We start from the raw sequence: 21838 nt of genomic DNA, 5'->3' as shown, positions 1-21838 counted from the left end.
TGGGTTCAGACAGTCTAGCAGCCAAGTTCACACAATTCATTTCTACCAAGAAAAGCGGTGAATAGTTTGTTTTCTTTGTATTTCATTATATAATGAACATTATATAACGAACATCTTTTTTTTTTGCATTTTCTGTATTTTCTTTTGTTTTGAACATTTTCATATTATAAAAATTATTTGAAATCCTGACTCCTAGATATTGCATAAGTTAATGTATATGGTCATATGTAACTGTATATAATAGATGTAAATTCTATACTATGTATAATATTCTGTGTGTGTGTATGTATATCCAATTTGTCCAATTGACTAACTTTATAAGGTCAGTTAGGAAACGGTATTGAAAATAAAAAGATTAAGAGTTAAGTTTTCCTGGAACACCAAAGAAGATAAAATTACTAAAGGCTACTCTTTTTTCTTTTCTTCTCTTTTCTCTGTAGAACCATCCGAGTATGGCTGAAAAGAGACAGTGGTCAGTATTGGCCCAGCATTTACCACACAATGGCCTGTAAGTAGCTGAACTGTTGTTCCACTTGAGGAAAATGTCTCTAATGTCTTTGACTTATATTTCAAAATGTCTGATTAGAAATTGTTATTAGATTTCAGAATAAGTTTCTTAGTTGCCTAATACCTCCGACAGGCTGTAATAAACTACAGGAAAACTTTTCTTTTGCAAAGGAAGTTAGGTCTGCTGGCTTAACTGAAGCAAACTTGAGCAAAACGGGGGGGGGGGGAAGGTATGAGCCCCCTTCTCCCCTCATTAATTTGGCCAACTTATATTCATAGTAACTTTGTACTTAGTAGTAGCTGATATTGGCACTAAGAAAGGACTGGGTATATTCCCATATTCTTATGCCCAGCCTTTGCCCAACCTTCTCATAAACTCTGGGTACTATTGAGAGATGTGGTCTAAACAGAGAATTTTCTTAGTAGTCAGGGATGTTCTAAAAATAGATCTAGAAGATAAAGCATCTACGCTGAGACTTTAAGACAGCCTTGGGAAGAGGTCTTAACAATTGTTTGAGGTTCTGTTGGCACTGTTCACAGCTTTCTTAAAGGTATCCCAGAGTTATGGAGTTTGTTATAAACACAGAGTAACCAATTATTCTGTAAATTACATATAAACAGTTTGAGTCACCCTTCCAAGCACCTCCCCTCTTGGTTAGCATGTTCTTATTTGTTCATGTATTTCAGTGGCATGTAGTGTTTGGATTCAACAATGATTTTATTTTTCAAATTAGTTTTTAAAAATTTATTTATTACTTTTTTTTTTTACATTCTAAGATATGTGGAGCAGTGGGAGGGGGAGGGGACCCTGGCTCCTTCAATGGGCTGGATGTGGATTTGGTGGGGGTGGGGCATGGCTTAGGCCCACGGCCCCCCCCCCGCCATCTGGGTGGTTGGGGGGGTGGCAGGGCTGGGGGACTTCTAATGGCAGTTCAGTTCAATAATAATTTTAACAAAAAGTTAGTAGTTTATCAGGATTTTCATTAGTTCTGCCTTCTTCCAACACCTTGGGCAGGCTGGTCAATTCTGTCTAGATATCATTCAGTGAAAATGAAATAGTCTTTTTGGAGTACTGGTAAAGATCACTATTATAAAAGGAAAGATAAAACTTTACAATACATAGCCCATTAGAAGACTGCTTGAAAACCTGATCATAATTTATTGTGCCAAGCAGTAGTATCTCCTTGTTACTCATGTCTGCATGTACTGTTAATGCATAACCTTGATTTCTCATTCTGAATTCTTATCTCAAAATATGAATTGACTGATGTATTACCAAAGTATTAGCAATGTATTTCCTTGAAATATGAATTGACTGATGTATTACCAAAGTATTAGCAATGTATTTCCTTGAAATATGAATTGACTAATGTTAATGTACATATGGAGCCTGTTTGATAAATTTTCTTTGGAGATTTTGAAGCAGGGCATTCTGAATTCTTATCTCAAAATATGAATTGACTGATGTATTACCAAAGTATTAGCAATGTATTACCTTGAAATATGAATTGACTAATGTTAATGTACATATGGAGCCTGTTTGATAAATTTACTTTGGAGATTTTGAAGCAGGGCATAAGTGGGTGGGACACCCTGGGTCTCTGAGCCCACCCTTTACCTAACCAAAAAAAAAAAAAGGCTTTTGCTAGGCTGATAACTCCTTATTTCCCCATGGCCAAGTGATAGATCTGGTAACTAGAAGTAGCAACAGCCTGAAGAACTCATACCAGTGCTGGGGAGTGTTTTGTCCTCATTGTGGAAAATCTTGTTAATGCTGTTGCTGTTATTCCTCCCACCTTTCCCTTCCTCCATAGTTAATATTTTGGTCATAGCTTAATCTCCTTGGAGTTCATGCTTATTAAAATAGAGGCAAAGACTGAGATGGATTTTGTCCTATATTTAGTTCAGTTACCCCTCAGCTTGTATTTCCCCCAATATTTAGTACAACTTTGTAATTAACTTCTCTCCCAGGACACAAAAACCCTTGCAGTAGAATTGTGTGCACTCTCTGAGCTTTTCGATCTTGGGCAAGTGGATGTCGCTCTCTCTGTTCCCATCCCTCTCTAACTTGGGTTAACTGTCCCTTCCTGAAGTAGTTCCCAGCTCAGGAAGGAAGGACTGGAAAGAACAGCCACAGCGTCTCTGCAGTGGGTGGCTGACAGCTGCATGTTTGTATCTACACATGTTCAGCTTGTTGCTTCCAGATACTTCTTTATTGCTTCCATCTGGACCTGTATCTATGGATAAAACTGCAAGAACACTGACAGAGGAAAACAGAGTGAATGGATTATGAGAAATAACAGCCTGTATGTTTCAGAATGACTTTTATTTCAAAATTAATTCAAAGTACAGGAAGAAAAGTGCCATACTGGTTCTAAACACTATCTGCAGATTACCCAATTTAGGATGTTTTAGTGGTTATCTGCCAATTTAAACTTTTTCCTGTGACCTGACCAGTAAGCCAAACGTTTAGTATATTGCCATATGTAGTCCAATTATGTTCCCTGACATTACCTCACCTAACAGAAATAACTTTCAGAATCTGCTTTAGCCAAAGAGAAATGGCAACCCTTAGTTTCTGTATCTACTATGTGCCTCATGCCTTTTTTGTAATATAATTTTATGAAAGTACCACAACTGCTGTGCAAAGTAGATGATATTTTTACCATTTTGTGGATGAGGAAACTGAGGTCCCAGGGGTTAATTGATTGCTTCTGGTTAGAATTCCAAACCACGCCTGTCTATGATTCCAAAACTATGCTACCCACCACAGTTATGGGGTGGGTTTACACATTTTTTATGCAAAGGGCCAGACAGTAAATATTTAGACTTTGTGGGCCATACCTCTCTGTAGCAGCTATTCAACTCTACCATTGTAGCATGAAAGCAATCATCAATGATACGTCAGTGAAGTGGTCTGGCTGTGTTCCCGAAGAACAAAAAGACTTTATTAACAAAACATGCAGCAGGCTGGATTTGGCCCTCTGTTCTGATCCAGAGTTTTAAGCATATAATTTTGGACTGCAGTGATGCCTTTTTAAAAGTCCATTGAATCTCAAAATATGATTTGTATTTTGCTTGTTTATAAAACTGACTATACAGTCCCTCCCCTTCTTTTTAAAATTTAGACTACTTATCCCAATAGAAACCTCCCTTCTAGGAAAAAAGCCAGGAAATCATTATATACAAAACAAACTAGGGATTTTTTTTTTTAAATGTTAAAATTCTCCAGCCTCATAAAATTACCTAGCACATTGTAATTTTTACACAAAGGAGGGATTTTACATATTTATGTAGTTTGTTATAGGGTTGGGTATAAAAAGAATTGAAAAGAAGCTTAAAACTTAGCGCATTAAAGGGGCTGGCTGGTTAGCTCAGAGCATGGTGTTATAACACCAAGATCAAGGGTTCAGATCCCCGTACAGGCCAACATTTAGTACCAACTGAGAAGAGCAAGCAAAAATGATGACAATTAATCTTTGAAATCATCAAAGCATAATTAAAGAGCATTTTTATTGTATAAAGATATATATGTATCTTTGTGGTTATAATTCTTAGACATGATTGTCCTTTATAATCTCAAAGATCAGTATAGTGGATGAGGATGTATAGGCTTGTAGTCAATTCTACTTGTTTTGTGTTCAATTTTGGTACTTACCTCTCAACTACATAGTTCTTGAATGCAACTGAAACAGTCTCTCTGTATGGTCTGATCATGTTGTTAGCTGTGTTTTTGCCTTTTGGTATAATCCGGTATTACAGTTTACTTTCTTCCTTTGGTGAAGAATATCAGCCCATTGTAGAGAGAGAACTTTAAACTATTTTCAAATGGTGACTTCACTTAGAAGATGCTTTTTCTTTTACTTTTTTGTTTGTTTGCTAATTAACAATGTGTTTAGAACTACCTCTTTATTAGTCAAAGTTTAAAGCATAAATCGAAATTTCCAACTTCTTGTGCATGTTGAAAGCTTAAAGTAAAGATCCTGATATTGATTTTTTTTTTCCTTTATATTTTTGGTGACTGGCCAGTGTGGGGATCCGAACCCTTAGCCTAGGTGTTGTAACTCTAACCAACTGAGCTAACTGGCCAGCTTAGATCCTGGGATCCAAAATATGGTCCAAGTGGCTCAAAATTAATTCTGTGATATAGTGTTATTCTACAATCATACTTAGTTTGAAAGCCTAAAGTTTTCTTATGGCTATAAAAATACCACCAAGTTGAAAATTTTTATTTTGCTAAGATATACAAATAGAGTTAATAGAATAGTCCACACCTTCTGTAATTTCTAAACATTTAACCATCAGAGGGTCTGAGATGCTGTTGTCCTTCATAGTTCATAGAAAGTTCAGATGACTGATTTTCTGTGAAAGCCTGACTTTTCTTCCTTTTTACCCACAAAATTAATTTGTCTTTTCAGAAGTCTTGCTGGATGTTTTCTTTGTCTGTCTGCCTCTCCATGTTGTTGCTTAATTAGAGAGATTTCGTTTTCTAGTTGGACAATAGTCTGCTTAGTCTCCTAATTCTTACTAACCAGAGAATCCAATTCGACTCCATTTCTCTCAGCATAGATCCAGCAGTGAGTTGCGTGTTCTTTCACTGCTGGTTTAAATCCTGAATATGTTTCCTTAACTTCTGAAGCTCTTTTTCTGTGTGTGTTTAACCACATGAACAATATTTTCATTATATATTTTCCAGGCATTAAGCCTATGCTGTGACATTATTTCCAGATTGTCGTTTTGAACTGCTCGATGTTGTAACTGGACATGGAATTGTTTACACATTCTCACCATGCAGTAATGTCCTTTTTCTGATCCGAGGAAGGGGCTGGAAGCTCGTATGGTTTCATACTGAGTAATTCAATTGGTTGTCAAGCAACCAGTCTTTCAGATTCATTTCTCCTTATGTCAGTTTCAAAAGCAGAATAATCCGGGGCTGTCAGGTAGCTCAGGTAGTTCTTCGTAGGTCAGTATCTGCAAGTTTCTTCCTCCACCAGTGCCACAGCTGCTTCTCACACAGCAGGAGCTTCAGAACCTTGATCAAAACACGGCACACATCAACCGTAGCCTCTCTGGCCACCAAATCTGTGCCCGCCATTCTCTTTCTTTTACTTTTTTATGAGTTGTATTTCAAAGTAAACTCAAGTTCATTTGTTTTGGTTTTGTTTCCTGGCATGCATTTCCTTGTTGCGGTTCTTTCATTGTTAATTAAAATTCTGTAAGTTGAAATGAAGCCCAAAATTTCTTTTTCCAAGTGTTCCATTTTATAAATCACTTCAATTCTGATTTTTAGCAGAAGGAGACAATTTAGAGTTTCTCCTTTCTGAAACTTGTTCTCTGGCCCATGATTTCTGGAAGAATAGTAGGTAGGACATGGAAGGGGTGTGTACATGAGAAGAGGCAGATGCTATCCCAGGCACGTCATGCTGCTGTGGACAAGGAAACCTGTCTACACCTCACAACTCTTGTTACTACAAACTCGGTTCTGTGTGTCACTGCAAAAGGGAGCATTTTTTGATCTTTGGGGAGAAAAAGTAATCCCATGGTGGCTTTCCCAGCTTGCTCACATATGCCATGAAATTGGAATTCCGGTGCTGGGAACCCCTCTTTCCACAGATTCCAGCTACTCATTGACTTCTGATGGGGAAGGGTGGCAGGGGCAGGGTGACCGACTGAGCATGTGGGTAGCAGATCACCCCCCTGTAAGCACTCTTTTTAATAGTAATGTACTTTGAACAATGACTTAAAGTGCTTAGCTTTGCTCATAATGTGGTCTTTGTCTTTCTGGCAGCTCCCTGCTCTGCAATGGCCTACCATCATGATAGCAGACGGATATTTGTGGGCCAGGATAATGGAGCCATAATGGTAGGTAGCTTCTAGAAGGTACTCATTAAATTCTTTATATGGATCCCCCGATGGTCACTTATGTTGGACCGTTTAAATAAAGCTAATGGATGCCTGATTGTTTGGCATAAAAAATCTTTTAATTCAGTGTAAATGTTAAGCCTGTAAATGGATTAATTTTAATTAGTGCTTAATTTTAAACTAGTTCCGTGGAGCTTAGAATGCTGTCATGATTGATGGCTTGGTGCTCGGGCTGGCCTGCAAAGCACAGCCTTCATACAGTGAGTATGAGAGCCGTAGCAGCCCCCATCCCTCAGCCGTGATGGTAGAGAGCCTTTATCACTCTGAGTGTGTGTGTGAAAGACAGGAGCGGGAGGGAGACCAAGGTTAGGGACTAGCCATAGGGCCAAGAACTCATATAACTCTTTAGGGCAGTGCTTCTCACACTATCTTTATGTAGGACCAAATATTAAAATTTTCAATCTGTTATTGACTGGTATGTTTTATGGTTCCTATTATGTATATATATTTATTTTTTTTCTCAATTGATATATAATTCATATACCATGATATTCACCATTTTAAAGTGTATAATTCAGTGGTTCTGTAATATATTCATAAGATTGTGCAATCATTACCACTCTCTAATTTTGGAGCATTTTCATCACTCTTCAGAAAAACCCCTTACCCATCAGCAGTCACTCCCCCTTCCTCTCCCTTCTCCCTTCCTCCAGCCCCTGGCAATCGCTAATCTACTCTCTGAGTCCAGGAATTTGCCTGTTCTAGACATTTTATGTAAATAGAATCATGCAATATGTGTGGTCTTTTATGTCCTATATTCTATCAGTTGGCATAGTGTTTTCAAGGTTCATCCATGTGGTAGCTTGAATGAGTTACTTCATTTCTTTTTGTGGTGGAATAGTATTCCGTCATATAGACGTACCACACTTTGTTTATCCATTCATTAGCTGATGGACATTTGGGTTGTCTCCATTTTTTGGCTATTGTGAATAATGCTATTATGAACATTCAGGTATAAGCTTTTGTGTGAACATACGTTTTCAATTTTCTTGTGTATATATACCTAGAAGTGGAATTGCTGGGTCATATGGTAACTATATTTAACTTTTGAGGAACCACCAAACAGTTTTCCAAAGTGGCTGTACCATTTTATATTGCCACCAGCAATCTATGAGAATTCTAGTTTTTCACATCATTGCCAACACTTGTTATCTTTGTTTTGTTTTTCTTTATTGTGTTTTTATTATGGCCATCCTAGTGGTACCTCATTGTGGTTTTGATTTGCATTTCCTTAGTGACTGGTGACATTGAACATCTTCTCATATGCTTGTTGGTCATTTGAGTATTTTCTTGGGAGAAGTATCTATTTAAGTCCTTTGTCCATTTTTAGCTGGGTTATTTGTTTTTTTATTGTTGAGTTTTAAGAATTTTTTCCATATGCTCGATACTAAACTCTTATCAGATACATGATTTTCAAATATTTTCTCCCATTTTAAGGGTTGTCTTTTCTCTTTATTTAAGTTTGATGAAGTCCAACTTATCTGTTTTTTCTTTTATGGTTGCTTGTGCTTTAGATATCATATCTAAGAAACCATTGCTTAATCCAAGGTCATTTATGTAAATCTTTATAGGTATAAATGAGGCTTATATCTATGTTTTCTTTTAAGAGTTTTATAGTTTAGCTTTCACATTTAGATCTTTGATCCATTGTGAGTTAATTTTTATATATGAGGGAGGGTTCCGTCTTCATTTTTTTGCATGTGGATATCCAGTTATCCCAGCACCATTTGTTGAAAAGACTATTCTTTCTCCATTGAAATTTCTTGGCACCGTTGACACTATGCCAGCCAGGCAGAGAGCCAGGGAAGCTTCCAGAAGTGAATGTTTTGTGAAGACTTGAGGTGGGAAGGGTCTATGTGTGTTTAAGGACTTGGAGGGGGTTATCCTGGCTTAATGATACTGAGCAACAGGGAGAGATGCCAGGGGCTATTGGAGAAGTGGGCAGTGGCCTGGTTCTGCAGGGCCTTGTAGGCCTGGGTAAAGTTTTAAATTCCATTGTAAATGCAATGAGACACTACTGAAGGGTTCCAGCAGAAGAATGACATGATATAATTTATATTTTTTAAAGATCCCTCTAGCTGCTTGGTGGGGAGTAGATTGAGGGGCAGCAGGAGGGGCAGTGGGAGAGGTGGGCTGCTGTAGCCGTCTGGGTGAGAGGACGGGGGCAGTGAAGATGGGCAGAAGTGGGTGGATTTTACGTACATCTGGATCCAACTGTGATAGCTTGAGTGTGGGAGAGGAGGAAGAAGAAGTAGTTAGGTGACAGCCAGGGTTTTGGCTTGAGCAACTGGGTAGATAGTGGTATCATTTACTAGGAAGGGAAAGGCTTGGGGTGGGGAGTGGACAGTTGTGGGGAAAAGGGACAAGGAGGAATCACCGTATGTTGGTATGAGATACTAGTGAGACATCCAAATGGCTATGCGAGGTTGGCTGGATATGCAAACCTGGAGCCTGGGGGGAGGCCTGGGCAGGGAAGTCATCAGCATGCAGGCCATTTTCAAGCCATAGGAATGACTGATCACTTGGGGAGAGAATGAGAGAAGACAGTGCCCAGACCTGAGTCCTGAAATAACTCTGACATTCAAGAGTGGGGTTGAAGGGGAAGCCAGCCAGGGAAAAAGGGGAAATGATGATCCCTGAGTGTGACCTTAAGGAGCTTAGACTGACTCACATTAGTCGAGTTTCCCAAGATTGCACAGTCATGCAAATCATTTAGGGAATTTACTGAAATACAGATTCCCTAGCTCCGTGCCAGACCCACAGCTTCAGAGTTAGCTGGGAATCTGTATTTTCGGGAAGTCCTTGAGGTGAGCCTTAGGATCAAGTGCTCTAGGGCATCACTGCCCAGCATGAAGTAGGGGATGGTGGAGTGGTCAGGTTTCTGAGTTTTGTTAGCTCGATGTGCCAGTGCATGGGAGATGGGCTCAAGGGGCAAGGCTGAAAGTGGGCATGCCAGTTCGGAGGCTGTTTCAGGAACCCAACAGGAGACTGCAGAACCATGGAGAAGAGGTGATGCTCCAAGAACTGTCTGGGAAGCAGGGCTCAATGTTTGATTAAATGTGAGTGTTAAAACAGAGATGGGTGTGTTGAGATAGAGAATATCATGTTAAGATGACTTTCACATTTCTAGCCAGGAGGTTAGCTGCCCTATAAGACAAGATGCTGCAATAGAGGGGAAAGGTGATGAGTTCAGTTTTGTATTTTGGGTTTGTTTTGTTTTTTACAAAGGCGTTAGTCTCCTTGTCAGTATCACTGATACTCCATGGTGCACACTTGCCAGTAGTTCCCCTCTTCTCACAGTGGTTGATGTGCAGTCTCACTTATGGGCCTGGGGGAGCAGGTGGGGACTCTCCCAGGGCAGGAACAGGTGTGAGTGAGTGGGTGGCTGTCGAAGTGGAGTTGGGGGGAGGGCCCCACAGTCCTTATTTTTAGTTTTTCATTGGTTGATGATTCTCCATTCAGATTCGTTCCTGGCTGCCCAGGGAGAGGGGACCATGCAGCTCAGAGCAGGGCAGGGGAGGAAGGGAAGGGAAAGCAGCAGGCTGCCTGGGGGAGGGGGGCATGGCAACAAAGGGAGGGGGCTGGGGTGGCTCCTGGGGTAAGGCAAAACCCTGCCTTTGGCTCTCCTGGTGAGGAGTTTCCTTCCCTGCACCCCTTCCCTGGCCCCTCATCCCACCCCCAACGTCCCCTCCCCCAAGACCTACAACACACAGTCCTGGGAGCCAGAGACACCTTTTGGGGTCCCTGAAACAAGTGGCCTCAGTCATCCAACCCAGCGCTGCAGGGGCTTGGAGGAGGGACAGAGGCAAGCCCCACCCAAGGAAAAATCAGAGATTGAAGGATGGGCAGGGGCTTGCCCTGGACAAGGGGGCGGGGAGAAGACCCCTGTCCCAGAGAGCTGGGTCCCCCTTCCAAGGCCTGGAAGGAGGGGAGCGCCTGAGAGCTCCTGCTTCCTTTTTGGAGTCTGGCCGGCTGGGCCCAGTTGCTTGCCAAGTGACTAGTATATTGTGCTTCGGGATCAACGCTGGGGTAGGACATCGGGCCAGGAGGAGGGTTGGGCCAGAAGGGTCGGGAGGTGCGATAAAGGTGCTTGTGCTTTAGGTGGGAATGTTGACTCCCCCCAACACCGTCATACTGGCTGGGGGCTAAGGTGCTGGGGCCAGCCAAGAAAACAGAGCAAGTTCAGTGTGACAGTTGGGTGCATGAGCATGAACCTCAGGGGTTTGGTCTGGGCTGGGGGTTGGGAGTGCTGAGTATTGTTGTCAGTGGAAACTACAACAGTGGCTGACGTGAACTGGGCATAGTGGGTAGATCGAGAAGGGCAGAGGGCCAAGGTCACATTCCCTGGGGAATATCAACATTTAAGGGAAAGTCAGAGGACTGGGAGCCCACAGGAGAGACAGACAGAATGGGCACAGTGTGAGGAGGGCCAGTCAGGACAGTGCGGCCTGGGAACCCGGAGGGGCAGTGAATTTCAGGGAGGGTGAGTAACAGCAGAGAGAGGACAAGACCAGGACTGGAACGTGACCGTTGGGATGGCAGGGGGAGCCCTTCCAGGTGGTGGAGCTGTGGAGTGCAGCGGACTGAGGGGTGACCAGGAGGTGAGGAGCAGAGAGCCTGAGGGTAGCCAGTGTGGGCTCATCTTTAGAGAAGGTGTTGGCTGAGAAGGGGAAAGGAAAGTTGTAATGTAGTTAAAAGAGTTTCCTTGTTGTTTTGGTTTGTTTTTAAAATTAAAGACAATGACTTGATTTTGTTTGAGGACCAAGAAGAAAGAGGCAGGAGAAAGGACAGGCTTCTGCCCAAGCAGCTCACCCGGTCGTATCTACCAAGGGCGGCTGTTAAGTACACAATGAGTAGTGGATTCTTTTTCTACTTCTCCTGGACATTTTATAGGAATGTCATGATGATGTGCACACACATGTATAACAAGAAGCCATGAGTGCATCTTTAGTTTCCCCAGTGATGGCCGTGTTCCTGCGTTCATCTCTCTGAAGACCCTTCCAGTGGCTCTTAGTTCAAGGGTAGACTCTGGTTGTAGGATGGCACATAAAAGCTCTTGTAGCTCTCCACTGGAAAGGTGCAATGCCAGTCCAATTTAGTATTAGTTAACAATTGATCTGTTCATCTTCCAACTAATACAGTTTAATATATAATACTGCTACATTCTTGTACTTTGCAAAAACAAGATGGAGAACAAGAAATCTGTATTCCCTTGTGTGTGCATATTTCTTTTCTCTGGTCCTTCAACAATCCAAAATGTCCATGTTACCTAGAGCCTTAAGAACTTATCAATTTAGTACTGATTAATAGAATTCTTAATTAATGCTTTTTCTTTAGAGTTTTGTTTTATTGTCTCAGTTTCATGCTGAGGCTTATTTTTTCATTAAAATGTATGTACTTTTAATTTTTTCCAAGTTATAGAGTATTACACAGTCTATAGAAAATTTGGAAAATTCAGGAGTATAAAAAGATGATAAAAACCACCCACGATGTCTAAATTTCCTTTTGCGTGTATGTGTTTGTATATTAAATATGTATAATTTTCCCATTAAATTGTTGAAATACCCAATGCCTTATTTTTATAGTAGCTGAGAATGGACTCTGTTAGTAATGGGTCTTTGCTTTATATACATCATCTCAAAGGATTTTTTATGTAGCCAAGAGAACAGAATTAACAAAACTTTGCAGTCTGGGGGAAGGGAATATAAAGCACTCACTTGTCGAAGAAGAACTGGACAAAAATGCCATGCTGGTCACGGCTCTTTCTTCATTCGATTCGGTCTGGTCCCCCAGAGAAATGATGGCCTGAGGAAAGGTCTGATGAAAGAAGCAATTCATACCATCCTTGAACAGCTCAGCGAAGTCCCAGGTCTTGTGATGACCCATTGTGGATTTTATTTTGTTTCAAAAGTTAAGTTCCTGTTGTTTTTAAAACCTGTTTTCTTACTGCATCCATTTATATTTTAGGAATTTCATGTTTCTGAAGATTTTAATAAAATGAACTTTATCAAGACCTACCCAGGTAATTATAATACACAGGCACACACTCTTGCATATGTACATGTAGGTATACACATAAAAAACTAGAACATCATCTCTCATGAGTAAAATTAGGTTTTCACATTAACTTTTTAGTTTTGTTATATCAACTATGAGAGAGACAATTAACTTTTCAGAGATATTTGACATCCTTTTCCTACTCATTAACATTAAAAATTCTGTATCTCGCATATGTATATCAGATTTAATTTAACCATTCTTCTATTATTGGACATGTGTACGGCTGGCCATATGATGATCCGATCCCTTGACCTTGGTGTTAACAACACTGTGCTGTAACCAGCTGAGCTAACTGGCCAGCCCTGCTTCCATTTTTTGCTAACACACACTATTTTATTTATACATATGTATGTATCTGTGAGTGTGTGTATAATTTATAGATATATATACACACACTAACTAATCCTGTAATTCTGGTCACCTGTATTTAAGACAAATTTCCACAAATGGAGTAACTAGGTAAAACATTAAAAAAAATTGTTTAATGCTCTAGATTTATTTTGCAAACTGCTTCACAGCAATAGTGTAAAAATACTGTAAACTTTTACAGCATCATGAGTAGTGGCTGAGAGTGCCTGCTCATTAAGTCTTCAAAACATTGCTGCCTTATAATTTTTTTTTTGCCAACTTGATAGTCAAAAAAGTTCTCAATTTGGAAATTATTTAAGCTTTATTTAATGTCTATCATTTGTCATCTTTTATGAAGGGAGTTGTAGTGTTTTCTAATTGAATTATAAGCTTTCACTGCAAAGCTGTCAGTGCTTTGGAACATCTGTGGCATATACATTTTTCCCAGTTGTTACTTTGCCTTGCAAATTAAGATATTTTTAAACTTAACAAAAGCAAGTTCCTAATGCTAACTTTAGATTGAAATTGCAAAAACCAAAGTGGTTTCATTAAGTTGTGAATTCCCATCAGATGATTTAACTGATTCTCAGAAACTTTGCCTGAAGGCATAACAGTTAGCCTCATTTTATTCACCCTATATTTCTAAAATTTTATATTTCATGCTTGTGGATAAAGGTGAAAATTAGAGTCTAGATGTTTACAGTATATGTAGTTCATCTTGGTGAAATTTGATGTAATAGTAGGATACAGAAAAGAGATTTTTGAACTTTAATAAGAAGGCCAAATTGCTTCTCCCTAGATCTTGTTTCACCTGTTCCAAATTTAAAATAGGAGAAAGTGATGCGACAATAACCATACATTTGAACTTGGATTATGTTGGTCAGGGAAACTGTTTTGTGACAGTGAATGATAACAGTTTGCAATCTTGCATTGTTGAATAATGTATAAACACTGCAGTGTTATTACAGCAACAGAAACAACTTTGAATTCTCAGGTACCACTTGCAGCCTTATCTTTAAAATAATCAAGAATTCGTAAGTTCATTTATGAAATATATACCTAGGAATTTGGAGACTTTTTATATGCCTGATGACTTTTTTTTAAAAAAAGTAAATTCCTTAATAAATTATTGTATTTATCATTAAGTTCTTTATTAAATTATTTCATATTTATATGTCTTATGTTGTTTACACCTATATTTTGGTTGTCAAAATTTTTTATGGGCAATAGAATAGCATAGTTCTTATAGTGTTTACCAGACCTTTGCACTTCATTGACTAATAACATTTTTAAAAATGTTTGGAGGACTAATATAGGGATTGCCAAATTTTTTATTTTGCCAAGTGAGAGATTTTAAAAAATAAAAATGAAGCAAAAAAAAAAAAAAAAAGCATATTGGACCATAATTTTATAAAAGAAAGGACACCTGAAAAACAAAACAGCAGAAAGGATATAATCTTAGGAAGAGGATAGTTCTTCCCCCTGCAAAAAAGATAGTTGACTACTTAGTCCAGCATCTTTACCACCAACTAGTATAAATCTTGTCTCTGTCCTGAGTTTGACAACTGCAGGTTTAGTGGGAAAAGCGTTTGGGCTCAGACAGACCAAGCTAATCTATACCTTATTAGACTTTGGTCATGTATTTAATGTGTTTAATGTTTGTTTCTGAGTTTTATTATCTGAAAATGGGCATAATACACAACCTGTAAGTGTTCAAATTAAAAATATTATTAAAGAAGAAAAAGCACTAAGCCTCACATTAGTCACCTAGTCAGGTCTTAGCTGATGGTACTTCTTGTTAGCTGAGACTTGGTTTACTTGAATTTAAGATTAATAGCTATTAGAGCACCCTGTAAGTTTCAGGATCCTTCATGAGTATTTAATTGTTAGTGTAACCTCCTAGCAGTGGATGAATCTGACCTTTTCAGAGACTTTTGGAGAGAGTCCCTCAGTTCTTCCGAAGTAGCTAAGAGCAAGATCAGTGGTTTCTCTGTCTAGCTTCTGACTTCATTCCGCAGATTGGGCATTTATTAAACACCTACTGCATGCAAGGTCCTGTACCAGATGAAGTAGAAGGCAGGTCACCACCCTGGTGTGGCTTATAGATGACTTGGAAATATTTCAGAAGTTAGGTGATAGAATGCCTTCCTCATTATCAGCTATCATTTTGAAATAGAGAACTTCACAAATATTTTGTTTTTATAAATAATAAACGGTTATAAACAAACAAAAATTATTCCAGAAACAAAATGCTTAACACTATTTTTAATTTTAGAAAAGTACAGTTGGGAACACTTACTCTATTTTATGGAATGAAGAGTTGCCCAATTCTAGAATTGCAATAAAACCAGATAAAAAAAATTGCAGTCTCTTTTATTTACAATGCCAGTGTTTTCTAAAGGGTCAAACCTCTAAAGTTTTAGATTAAAAAAAAAAAATTACTCTGTTAAGAAAAGACTGCTGCTCTGCTGCTTCCCATATGGAACTCATCAATAGTTAAGGTTTTTCAGAGCAAAATAAAAAATGTTCTCCTGAGCCTAGCAAAAAACAAACAAACAAATTCTATTTCTGATTGTTATTCATATCCCTCCTGAGCATTGCTCTTTAATGATTTGTAGCTTCTGACAGCCTTTTGCATGGGGAGGCGGAGAGGCAGGGCCTTGGACAGAGTGTAGGGACCAGACAGTCTGCTCACAGGGGGCAGGTATTTCCATGATATAACTGTTTGGATGTGCACAAGAGTACAGGCCGACTAGATTGTGAAGCTGAGCCTCAGTTTCTGTCTTGAGAGAGTTTCTGTGTTTCTGGAAATCATGTTTCTTCCTGAAGGGCACAGACTGTCCCTTTCTGTTCCTGCAGCTCATCAGAACAGGGTGTCTGCGATTATCTTCAGCCTGTCCACAGAGTGGGTGATCAGCACCGGCCACGACAAGTGTGTCAGCTGGATGTGCACCCGCAGTGGGAACATGCTCGGGCGGCGCTTCTTCACTTCCTGGGCTTCGTGCTTACAGTATCCTTCAAAGTGCTGGGCCTCCCTTCCCAATACCTCTTTCTCTTAATATTTAGTTTAGAATCTGATCATAAACTGTTAATTGAGAATTGAGATCTGAAGAATGAATGAATTCTACATATTTCACCTAAAGTCCAAGAATTTCTGTATCTGCTCTTTTTTGGTAAAAAATGAGTTTATTAAAATAATAAATGAATTGCTGTTCTCTGCTGGGAAGTTTTATAGGTTTGTTTTTGTTTTTTGTAGTTTTCTTTTTTGGGGGCAGCTGGCCAGTACTGGGATCTGAACCCTTGAGCTTGGTGTTTTCAGTACCATGCTCTAACCAGCTGAGCTAACCAGCCAGCCCACTATAGGTTTTTAATACAAAATTGTGGAAATCCCAAGCCTCATTAATGCATACCCCTCTCCTCATTCCTTTGCATTTCAAATTGAAAGGCTTTTTATTGCATGAAAAAAGAATACAAAATTGTGGAAATCCCAAGCCTCATTAATGCATACCCCTCTCCTCATTCCTTTGCAATTCAAATTGAAAGGCTTTTTATTGCATGAAAAAAAAAACAGGCATTGATCATCTAGTAATTGGTTACTTGCAGACCCTGTAAGAAAATATACCATATAGTAGGCCCTGGGGTTCATAAATGAGCTACAAGGAGTTTTATGCAAAACTTCTGTTTAATGCTTTTTGTGTGTGTCGTGAGGGCCCGTAATCCTTATAATACTCTCAAAGATGCCTCAGGAGCTCCAAAAATGTTAAAAATTACTGCCCTGAAAATTTCCTACTACTATGTGGAATTTGTTATCATATAAAACTCACCCTTGCTTAAGTCTAGCTCTGGTTGCTGTGTATCTTAGTGATGGCAAGATCAAGACTGTGAGCAACAGGCAAATACTCCACAGTAGTTTCTCTGTCTGGCCTTGTAAAATTCTTTTTTTCCATTGATAGCCTTTTTGTAAAATGTTTGCTATAAATGGATGCATAGCATGGAATATTCAAAATAAGCATTTAAAATAGTATCATGCACTTCAGGATCAAACAAGGAAAAAATACTGAGATACACTATGTGCTGAATAAGTGTTTCTGTTAAGCACTAGGCCTCTCACAATGGATTTATAGAAAATGGCACGGAATCATGTAGTCAGGGCTCAGCTTGCGGTGCGCCTTTTCGCCCGTGTTTTGGAATAATAGTAGTTATCCCATTGTAAATAGTAGTTATCTTGTTGTGTATAAATTACTGGTTTTCCACAAATTTCTCTGACCACAAACTGAGAAAGTACTGAGTTGTTAGCAATAGTTAATATATTTTTAAAATTTAAATTTACTATTATCACAAATAACTGCCTTTTGGATTATTAAGCTGTCCACAGTAATTTAAAGTAAATCGTCCTCTTAATTTAAAGATAAATCATTTAGGCTGAAAGGAAGATGGTTCATTTCCTGTATTTACTGTCAGTTTTACTTTATTTTCAGACATATTTCATAGATAGCCACTTTGTTCTAGTACTTCCTTGCTTTTTTCATTATTTAGCAATTTTACTCTGTTAAACTTTATTATAACTTGATCATAACTACCTGTTTTCATGTCTATCTTCTCGGCCAGCTCTTAACTTTTTTATTGCCAGTTCCCAGGATATTGCTTGGTATAGTAACAGGCACTCAATGAATAATCGTTGAATAAATAAATACTAATTTTCCCAGTAATTTTAGCTGTCTTAATTTTTTTTCCTTCAATATTTACATATTGTGTGATGGTCAGTTGAGTATTTCCTTTTTGTTATAGTTTTAGGGTTGTGCTTATTCTCTTTCAAATGCATGGGAGGATTTTGAGATGGATTCTGTTATATACCTTTGACTGTTTCTCCTCAGATATGACTTTGATACTCAGTATGCTTTTGTTGGTGACTATTCTGGACAGATCACCCTACTGAAGCTTGAACAGGACACCTGTTCAGTTATCACAACCCTCAAAGGACATGAAGGTAGGCTGTGTAATCACCCAACAGATTTTCACCTAATTTGGACATCCAAATTCTGTTCTCAGCTTTGTGGTTTCATGAATGATCAACTTCTCATGATCTTTCAGATTTCAATTTGATTAGCCAGAGGTGGTATTTAGAGTGAAAATTAAAAGAAGATAGCGCGTTGGGTTTAGTTTCTTGTTGTCAAAATTCCTTTCAGATTGCTTGTATGGATAATACTTTCTGTGTTGCTTATCTTTTTAAATTAAATATTGTTTCTGAAGACCTTTAAAATTTCTTGTAAATGGTAAGACCTTTGGAAGAATTGTTATTATTATCATTATTATTACTAATACTATTTTTAATTTATCAGTTTCTAGGACACTGAGCAAGACCTGATAGATCAGGATAACCAGAAGAAATGTATGGGCTAGTTCAGCCTTTAGTTGGGAAACATACCCTGGATAGGGACTGAAGGAAGAAAATTATTGAGTGGAATTTCATTATTTCTATAGTGCACTGAGTTGGCAAACCTCTGTGGAGGGGCCTTAAAATTCCATTAGCTGTATTGAGTAACTCGCCATGTCTAAATATGTAATCATGTAGAAGTGTCATTGGATGCTAAGCTAGAATGTAATGCAGTTTTTATACAGATCACGGGATCATATTCTAGTGTGAGCCACAAATTACAAGCTTTGAGGCCATCTGGTTTAGAATGAAGACTTGGGGATTTGTTGAAAGAATTAATGATGTACTTAGATTAGGGACCTTGTAGGAGAAAAGGAAGAAAGGAGAACAGCAAGTTAGAATAGGTTTGAGCAGCAAAGCAGACGCCCCTGAGGAAACTGCTTTCTGCTTATGACTAATTCTCTCATGATTCCCAGGTTTTCAAGTATTCTCTGGGTTTCCAAGGGCAGAATGGGTTCTGGCAGCTACATAGTAGTTTTGCTATTGAAAGACCACGTTAATCTGCTGTTAGACCTCTAGTTGATGTGCATGGGGCATAGGATTAGACAGGGTCAGAATTTGTGCAAAATTTACCTCTGTAGCTAGTTTTACAGAATACTGTGTTTCACTTTTGTTTTCTTTTTGAAAAGTTTATGAGAGAGACTGGTTTCTGCTGTTTGCTTTTGTATATAGCTTCATTAGTTTTCTGTATACCTATCAAAATTATTATTAGCTTGTGTGACTGGTTTTCAGTTTTATTAAGTTGCATAATAATTTTCTTCTAGGCAAAGAGCAATCAATGAACAGTGAAGAGATATGTTGAAAGAACTCTGTAGAAACAAAGATTTCCACAAGGGTATCAAATTTGATTAGCCAATACAAAGTGTAAAATGTATGGTTTAGATTTTTTACCTAAATTCTTTGGCATAACTTTGTGGTACACCTACAGCCTTTTTTCTGAGGCATTTAATTCTTAAACACAGGAGTCTTGGGGTAAAATGCTTGCAAGTTCTCAGAAACCTGGAATAATGTAAAATTTATATAAGATAACCACCTTACTGTTTTTCTCATTAAATATGAAGAGCAATTTTTTTCTTCAAAAGCTTTTTCTAAACTAATATTTAGCTACTTTATAATTTTTTAGTACAGAACAAGGAAAAACTTCAAAAATCTTTGTATTCAAAGTAGTTTGGTGCACAACCAAAAATCCTAATTTTATGGCTTTGGATAATGGATGTGCTGTGTCTTCTCTCTGACTCATGATCACTGGGTGAATGACCCATTGTACAGTGTTTTTACTTAAGACTCAGCTGGTCCTAATTGGTCTTAGCTGTCAAATGTGTAAGTCCTGATGTAGAGCTACACTTAACCTCTCGCTCCCTGGCCCCCTTCTCTCTCTCTTTCTCCATCTCAAATCCCTAGGTGGTGTCGCCTGCCTCTGGTGGGACCCTATTCAACGGTTACTCTTCTCTGGAGCATCTGACAACAGCATCATCATGTGGGACATTGGAGGAAGGAAAGGCCGGACGCTCTTGCTTCAGGGCCATCAGTGCGTGACCGTTCATGGGAGTGGGGAAAGAGTCTGCATTTGTGGAGACCCAGGGCAAAACATTAGTATTCTGATACTACTTTTTCCAAGGAAAGAGTCTGCATTTGTGGAGACCCAGGGCAAAACATTAGTATTCTGATACTACTTTTTCAAATCTTATCTTTTCAGAGAGCAGTTTGATAGGGTTCAGTTCACGTTTAACCGTTTTCTGTCAGTCCCGAGTGTCTGGTGTTCAGCAGGGTTTTCTTCCTTTTTAGTCTTCAGAGCACTTATCGCTTTGCTCTCCCCAAGAGTCACCCCATTGAGACATGCACTTAAGGCAGGTGTGGGTTGGGAACTGCAGGTGAGGACTTTGACCACGGAAAGTTGCGTGTCATGCGATACTCAGGGATTTTTTAACTGAGAGCCTAACTTGTTTTTTTAAATTCTAAGAGGTATTTCATTAAAAACTAATGTATGTTTTGACTCAGTCTTATTTGCCTAAGCGATGACATTGTAATAGTTAGGCTCTTGCCTTCTGGTCTTGAAAGGAAAAGGAACACCCGCTTCAGCCCCTTTTCCTGTCTTCGTTGTTGGTTAGTCTGTGTACTGTAATCACAGTCAAGTTGGTAATCAGCCAATGTTCTGTAAAAAGTCAGCAGGCCAGGAGATTGTTTCCTTAGGCATCCAGAGGAGTAGTCTGACAAGCATGCAGGAAGGAGGTAGATTTCTTCACCCCATCTGTGTGTGTGCGTGTGTATGCATGTGCGTGTGCATGTGCGTGTGCATGTGCGCATGCATGTGTGTATGCTTCTAGTGACCTCCGTGGTGCTTCACTACTTGTTCGTGTGAATTGTGTTCCAGTGAGGGAGTGACACTTCCTTTATTCTTCTTTGTTTCTGCACAAGTAGCTAAATCTTGTTGCATCTGAAAGAGAAATGATGGTGATTGATCCAGAAAACCATAGTCCTCACCTCATCTCTGACCTGTAATTCTTAATGACTGATTTGAAAGTAGTAGTATTTATTTTATAGACTATGATTTGTTGTAATAACTTATATAATGCCAAGTAGAGTTTAACTAGAACCCATATTACCATACCAAATAGTCAGTGTAAACTGCCACTTGCTAATTCTAATGAGGGGAGAAATTTGAGCCTAAATGAAGACAGTTTCTCATATGTTTTTCTGCACTGAGACAAGTGACTGTTGTCTGTGCTATTTGCAGTGACAGGGTGCAGTCGCTGTGTTACCTGCAGCTCACGAGGCAGCTCGTCTCCTGTTCCTCGGATGGTGGAATTGCAGTATGGAACATGGATGTTAGCAGAGAAGAGGTAAGAGGCAAGAGCTTATCAAGGCTGATAAGAGGAGGTCCCCAAGAAATTGTCTTCTGGGTTTCCCATCCTGTGGGCCATGAATGCCGGCTGAGCTGCGGACAGCCCCAGCTCCTCACACTTCTGCTTGTGGATCATTGTGTGATGAAGTCCTGCATGATATTTTGCACCGCATCCTCTACTCATTTGAGAGTTTCCACCAAAGAGGAGCAATATATACAGACAGCATTTAGGCTGATTCTCGGCCTTGAGACATACACTGAAGGACACTTTGAGACAGGCAGTCTTCCTGCATACCCAGATATTTGGATTGCCCAGAGGCCCTGTGGAGTGCCATTGTGGTCCCAGAGCATGCCTGTGTGGAAACCCTGAGAAGTGCACCAGTGATTCCCATCAGGGACATAACTCAGTGCTTGACATTTTTCCAGGAAAATGTTTTATTTCTCTGCTTTTATTTTCCACTGAGTTCTATTCCAGTGAGTTCGTTTTTGAGATACTGTTCTTTTCAGGTGACCTGATTTCTCACTTGTTTGGGCCACTAACTAGTTGTGAGACCTTGTTTAGATAAGTGCCCTAATTTTTCTGAGTGTCCGTTTTCTCTTCCATAGAGTGAAATTCTGGAATGAGATGACTTTTAAGGTCTCTTCCAGTTCTCAGTTCTTTATACAGACACTCTGTCTAAACAATTTCTCTTATTTTTCTTTCTTTCTTTCTTTTTTTTTTTTTT

The 21838-nt window shown here is 39.1% G+C and overlaps 1 protein-coding gene and 1 pseudogene across 1 annotated transcript in view; one reads left to right on the top strand and one right to left on the bottom strand.

Moving 5' to 3' along the window:
* Positions 1-444: 444 nt before the first annotated feature.
* Positions 445-21838, top strand: part of WDFY1 (WD repeat and FYVE domain containing 1) — a 36582-nt gene continuing 15188 nt past the window's right edge. The window contains exons 1-7 of the mRNA XM_008577717.1: positions 445-508; positions 6296-6369; positions 12397-12451; positions 15697-15847; positions 17712-17824; positions 19673-19799; positions 21006-21111. Of these exons, the coding sequence (XP_008575939.1) occupies positions 502-508; positions 6296-6369; positions 12397-12451; positions 15697-15847; positions 17712-17824; positions 19673-19799; positions 21006-21111 (633 nt within the window). The 5' untranslated portion in view covers positions 445-501. The remainder of the gene's footprint in view (positions 509-6295; positions 6370-12396; positions 12452-15696; positions 15848-17711; positions 17825-19672; positions 19800-21005; positions 21112-21838) is intronic.
* LOC103594492 lies at positions 4922-5602 on the bottom strand (annotated as a pseudogene).

The sequence above is a fragment of the Galeopterus variegatus genome, unplaced genomic scaffold (genome assembly GCF_000696425.1).
Source record: "Galeopterus variegatus unplaced genomic scaffold, G_variegatus-3.0.2 Scaffold1569, whole genome shotgun sequence".
Lineage (NCBI taxonomy): Eukaryota > Metazoa > Chordata > Mammalia > Dermoptera > Cynocephalidae > Galeopterus > Galeopterus variegatus.
The sequence above is the reverse complement of the archived record's forward strand: the minus strand, read 5'-3'. Positions and strand labels throughout refer to the sequence as shown.